Genomic DNA, 6,139 nt, shown 5'->3' on the forward strand with positions numbered 1-6,139 from the left:
GCCACACCATAGACCATCGCCCAGCCCCCAAGAGGAAGAGGCACCACTACTTGCTGAAACACGGGTCCATCAACATGCAGGCCTGGTTCTCCCAGACTCCACCTGCCTGCTGTCTGCTGCCCAGATGGTCAGGATGACTAAGCTGGTTTGTCTGGGCCCACCACTCGAAGCTTCTGATATGACTGCTGGCTGCCTGTCCCACTACACCCCCCTGACCTCTGCTTTCTCTCTGTGCTCATGATCCAGCCACACCGAACAGAGTACAGTCTGAGGACTCTCACCATCTTGCCAGGATGGCCACGTCCAGCTGCGTAGGTGGTGCACTGCACAACCTCCGGAGCCACCCTGGTCTTAGCCCCTGCTTTTCTCTGTCGTGTTCTCTTATCCTCAAGGATGTAATAGATGTTGCCAACGGCCTTCTCACATCATTTTCCCTTCCTACAAGGGCCTCATCTTTCCCAGTGGTTGACTGAGTGGTCCTGACTCACTCCAGCTCCAGGGGTCCCAAGCCACCTAAGTCACAGAGCCTGTCCCATTCCTCACGTACTCTGCATGTACTCAGATGTACTCTGCATGTAAGTTAAATAAACAGGGTGACAATATACAGCCTTGATGCACTCCTTTCCCAATTTTGAACTAGTCCATTGTTCCATGTCCAGTCCTAACTGTTGTTTCTTGACCTGCATACAGGTTTCTCAGGAGGCAGGTAAGGTGGTCTGATATTCCCAATTCTTTAAGAATTTTCCACAGTTTGTTGTGAGCCACACAGTCAAAGGCTTTAGTATAGCCAATGAAGCAGAAATAGATGTTTTTCTGGAATTCTCTTGGTTTCTCTATGATCCAACAGATGTTGGCAATTTGATCTCTGGTTCCTCTGCCTTTTCTGAATCCAGCTTGTACATCTGGAATTTCTTGGTTCATGTACTGTTGAAGCCTAACTTGAAGGATTTTGAGCATGACCTTGCTAGCATGTGAAATGAGCACAGTTGTCTGGTAGTTTGAACATTCTTTGATATTTCCCTTCTTTGGGACTGAAATGAAAACTGACCTTTTCCAGTCCTGTGGCCACTGTTGAGTTTTCCAAATTTGCTGGCATATTGAGTGCAGCACTTTAACAGCATCATCTTTTAGGATGTGAAGTAGCTCAGCTGGCATTCCATCACCTCCACTAGCTTTGTTCGTAGCAGTGCTTCCTAAGGCCCACTTGACTTCACACTCCAGGACGTCTGGCTCTAGGTGAGTCACCACACTGTTGTGGTTATCTGGGTCATTAAGACCAGGAAATAAATTAATAAATAGTAATGATAATTTTTTTTTAAAAGAAAGCCTCCACTGCAGGGGCCCCTCCTCTGACCCCCAGCACGGTGCTCCCAAGAACACAGCATACTATTGTTGGAATGGATTTTCACATCCACTGGGCTCTTGTGCTCCTTGGAACAGCTGTGAGAGGCGAGTGTACAGATCTACGGGGTGTGTTTAAGGAAATAGGAGGTTAAGTAACTGTTCCCAGAACACACAGACCCAACTTTCCTGACACTCAGCACTGGGCTGCCTGAGAGTTACTATTTAATCACAGGAGAATGAATTCCAGTCACTGCGGCTGTTACTGCCACCAGCCCCTCCTCTGCCTCCACCATCATCTCCACCGCCCCCCCACCCACCGCCTCCACCTCTAGCTCCACCACTTGCACTTTCTACTACAGGATCGACAGCAGCAGCAGGGTCCCTTACATGTGGTCACCTCAGGTAGAAGACCTCTCCCATTTGGGAACTTGGGACCTAGGACCAGGCAGGTGATACATGTCTTACAGATAAAGACCCTGAAGGTCGAAAAGCTGAGCAACTTCCAAGGATTCTAGAACTGGGGCCATGGCCAGAGAAGATAAGAGGGGCCCCTCGTTCTCCAGCAGGAGAGGAAGACCACTGCCAGTCAGGGCTCAGGGGTGCCAGCCGGGCGAGCTCTGGAGACAAGACTGGCTGGCTTGTGTCCACCTCCCACCCAGGAGTAGGAGTAGATGGAGGAGGCCCTCCCCTCTGGGCAGGGTCCTGGGTTCAGTGCCCAAGTCCCTGCCCCCTGAAGCCCTGGGGTTCACCTGCAATGGGGCTGAGGGGTGCAATGCGCACAGCATCTGCATAGCGGTGGCCCCACTGCTGCTGGAGCCTGTGGTGACCTAAAGCCCTTCTCTCTTCTCAAAGGCCGAAGAAACTGGCTTATGAACTAGGCAAGGTTGGCGGACACAGCTTTGTTAAAACAGAGACCCCAGGCCCTGCATGCTACTGCCCCGCCCTGGATTTGGCTCAGCTGGTGTGGGCGCAGCCAAGAATCCTTGTGATTCTGTGAGGCCATCTGACATCGGAGGGGAGGCCAGAAGACTGCGCGCTGTGCCAAGCGCCCAGCTTATCAGCCGCACAGAAGCCCCCTGCGTCCTGCTCGACCTGCCCTTAGAGATACTTCCTGTTCCTCACTTTAGAGACTTGAGAATCTGTCGCCAAAGAGAGAAAGGGGCTTGGTCAAGGTCTCCAGCAAATCTCCCCGGGGCTGGGAGGAGGGCCCAGGGGCATCAGGCCTCCAGAGAGAGGATGCCATGCCCAGGGATATCCCGGACATTTCCCACGCCCCAGCGCCCGCCCCAGCCTGTGCCACCACTGTCCTCTCACCCATATGCCCACGGCCACGTTCAGGGCAAAATACACGGTGATGATGGCAACGTCCACTGTGGTCAGCTGCGGCCTGGGGGTATGGGGGTCGCTGGTGGAGTTGTCCACAGCCATCCTGCAGCAGGGCCGGCTCTGAGCGAGTGGGACTGAGGGCTGGACCAGGGCAGAGGGCTTCCTGGCAGGCAGTAAATTTATGATTAAACCAGCACGGAGGTGACATTCCAGCCCACGGTGCACGCTTCAAAGTGCAGCTGGGTCTTCTCTACCCTACCCCCTCCCCTGCCCTGTGGGGACCGCTGGGGGAGGGGCACCTCTTTACACACAAAGGAGACTTGGGAAATGAAAAGGGGTCTAGTGGACCCAGAGGAACCAGAGTTGTCCCAGAAAGAAAGGGCTTGTTACCGAATGCATGCAATTCAGGTAAGGAGCAGGAGGGTTGGGGGCAAATGCCCCTCCTCTGGGGCCACAGTGACTTGCATCTCTTGGGTCACTTCCAGCCACAGCAGTCCTGGTCCTAGAACGTGCTCTGTTGGACACTAGAGGCTTGTCACCACATTTCCTGTCCTCTTTTCTAGACCAGGCCCAAGAGCACCTTCCTGATCATCCCCTTGGGTCCCCTTGTCTCCCAGCACCACAGATACTGGGCCCCACATTGAGCAAGCATATGCCAGAGGCTGGGCCATGCTTAACCTTTCTGCTCACTGACCCGTTCTGCGCTCAGAGTAAGTGCTGTGTGTCACAGTCAGGGAAGGAGGCGGAAGGGTGGCCACCTGCCTCCATTCAGCCACTTGAGGGCCAGAGCTGGGCTTCGGCCCCGTACCCAATCCCAGATGCTCCGCAGTGGTGGCAGTGATGGCTTGGGTCCACTATGTCCCTCCTGCTCAGATGCTTGCTCACTGATTAAATCAGTGTGTGCAGCTGGGCAACTCTCGGTGACATGGCCCGTGGCTTCACAGAGCATTTGGAGTTTACCCTAACATGCAGCCCTTCCAGAAGTGTTAATGAGTGAGTGGCTGGCACTGGGAACACGGGCTTGCAAAGCCAACCGTGACTGTTACTTGGTAACCGAGGCGGAGGGTTTGAAGATTAATTCCCCTCACATGCAGGACTCGACTGGGAAGAAGTAAGTCACTGCTTACGGTAGACTCAGGCAGGCCCAGACCGTCCTCCCCAGCCACCCTCACCTTCAGCCAGCTAGGTTCTCAGATGTCTTACTCATTGTTGGAAATGCATCGTGACTCAAAAGGTCACTTCATACTGCAGAGGGACCCAACTGGGTAATGTCCAGATTTATTAAACTGGTCTCCTAAAGAGGAAGTAGTTGAAAGAACAGTCTTTGGTCCCCTCTCCATAGCCTGGGTCTCAGAAGGAAATATACCACTTAGACAGAGTCCTCCACCCCCTCCACTGTCTGATCAAAAGACCTGGGGAGAGACGGCCGACATGCGCTGATGGATGGGGCCAGGGGGAGGGTGGCAGGGGAGGGAATGGAGAAGAAATTCCACACGGCAGTCCAATCACAGTCTACACTCTCCTCCAGCCTCCATTGACCACACTCGCAGATCCAACTCCTCTGGGCCAGCTCACCCAGGACAGGAAGACAAACATCTGTCCAGCCAAAAAGTCACAACTGGTGACTGCACATGGACACACCATCACCATCCAGAGTCCAGAGTTTACATTAGGGTTTATTCTTGCTGTCGTGTGTTCCATGGAGAAGGCAATGGCACCCCACTCCAGTACTCTTGCCTGGAAAATCCCATGGATGGAGGAGCCTGGTAGGCTGCGGTCCATGGGGTCGCTAAGAGTTGGACACGACTGAGCCACTTCCCTTTCACGTTTCACTTTCATACATTGGAGAAGGAAATGGCAACCCACTCCAGTGTTCTTGCCTGGAGAATTCCAGGGACAGGGGAGCCCAGTGGGCTGCCGTCTCTGGGGTTGCACAGAGTCAGACACGACTGAAGTGACTTAGCAGCATGATGATACACATCCATCATTACAGTATCACAGAGCATCTTCACAGCCCTAAAAATCTAGGCTCTGTGTATTACTCTCTCCATTTCCCCACCAACACTTGATCTCTTAGTGTCCACAGTTTTATCTTCTCCAGACCGTCATATAGTTGGAATTACATAGTATGCAGCTTTTTTAGGGGAGAAGGCAATGGCACCCCCTCCAGTACTCTTGCCTGGAAAATCCCATGGATGGAGGAGCCTGGTGGGCTGCAGTCCATGGGGTCACTGAGAGTCAGACACGACTGAGCGACTTCCCTTTCACTTTTCACTTTCATGCGTTGGAGAAGGAAATGGCAACCCACTCCAGTGTTCTTGCCTGGAGAATCCTAGGGATAGGGGAGCCTGGTGGGCTGCCATCTATGGGGTCGCACAGAGTCGGACACGACTGAAGTGACTTAGCAACAGCAGCTTTTTTAGATTGTCTTTCACTTACTAAGATTCATTTTAGTTTCCTCCACATTGTTTCATGGATTGATAATTCATTTCCTTCTGCTTGAATAATATTCCATTGTCTGAAGGCACCACAGTTTATCAATTTACCTGCTGAAGAACATTTTGATGGGTTCCAAGTTTTGGCTATTATGAATGAAACTGCTATAAAACTCCATGTGCAGGTTTTTATGTGGACATAAGTTTTTTACTCCTTTCAGTAGATACCAAGGAGCATGACTGCCGGACCACATGGTAAGTGTGTTTAGTTTTGCAGGACACTGCGCAACCATCTTCCCAAGTGGTCATTTCTGTATCAGCACCAGTGACGAATGAGCTCCTGCTGCCCCATCCTATCAGCATTCGATGCTCTCAGTGTCCCAGATGTCGGTCTAAGAAGTGTGCAGTGTTTCTCGTTGTTTTAACTTGTAGTTTCTTGATGGCATACGATTGAAGGCATCTCTTCATATGCTTCTTTACCATCTGTATACCTTTTTTAGTGAGGTGTAAGGTCTTTGGCCCTTTTTCAATATAAATTCAAAAGGTTTCCTGTCCCAAATGCCACAGAAAAGTGGATCAAAATATGTGAACAAGTTTTAAGAAAAAAGAATTCTATCTGTTGACATTGATGTCTATTTAACTGATCAAAAACCAAAGTCCTATGACTTTGTCTTAGTGGAATTTCAATAACAACAAATCAATCCTGGAATTTTCTCCTTTCTAAAAATCACCTAAATCTAAGCATATTGTAATCTCACTTCCAAGTTTTACGGTTCACTTTTAATCAGGTTTTTATTTTCTAATGGAGATTTAATTGTTATTTTTACTAGTCCTTTATCAGATGATTGTTTTCCAAAGACTTGTCCTAGTCTATGACAGGTCTTTTAACACTGAGTATCACAGAGCAGAAGTTTTTAATTTTAGTGAATTCCAGTTTATCAATTCTTTCTTTCATGGATCATCCTTTGGTGTCATATCTGAAAAAAACCATTGCCATAACCAAGGTCATCCAGATTTTCTTCTAGGAGTTTGAC

At 50.3% G+C, this 6,139-nt stretch overlaps 1 protein-coding gene across 1 annotated transcript in view; it reads right to left on the bottom strand.

Annotated features, from left to right (window-relative positions):
- SLC5A10 (solute carrier family 5 member 10) overlaps positions 1-2,941 on the bottom strand; it is a 55,619-nt gene extending 52,678 nt beyond the window's left edge. The window contains exon 1 of the mRNA XM_018064759.1: positions 2,659-2,941. Within this exon, the coding sequence (XP_017920248.1) occupies positions 2,659-2,772 (114 nt within the window). The 5' untranslated portion in view covers positions 2,773-2,941. The remainder of the gene's footprint in view (positions 1-2,658) is intronic.

The sequence above is a fragment of the Capra hircus genome, chromosome 19 (assembly GCF_001704415.2).
Source record: "Capra hircus breed San Clemente chromosome 19, ASM170441v1, whole genome shotgun sequence".
Taxonomy (NCBI): domain Eukaryota; kingdom Metazoa; phylum Chordata; class Mammalia; order Artiodactyla; family Bovidae; genus Capra; species Capra hircus.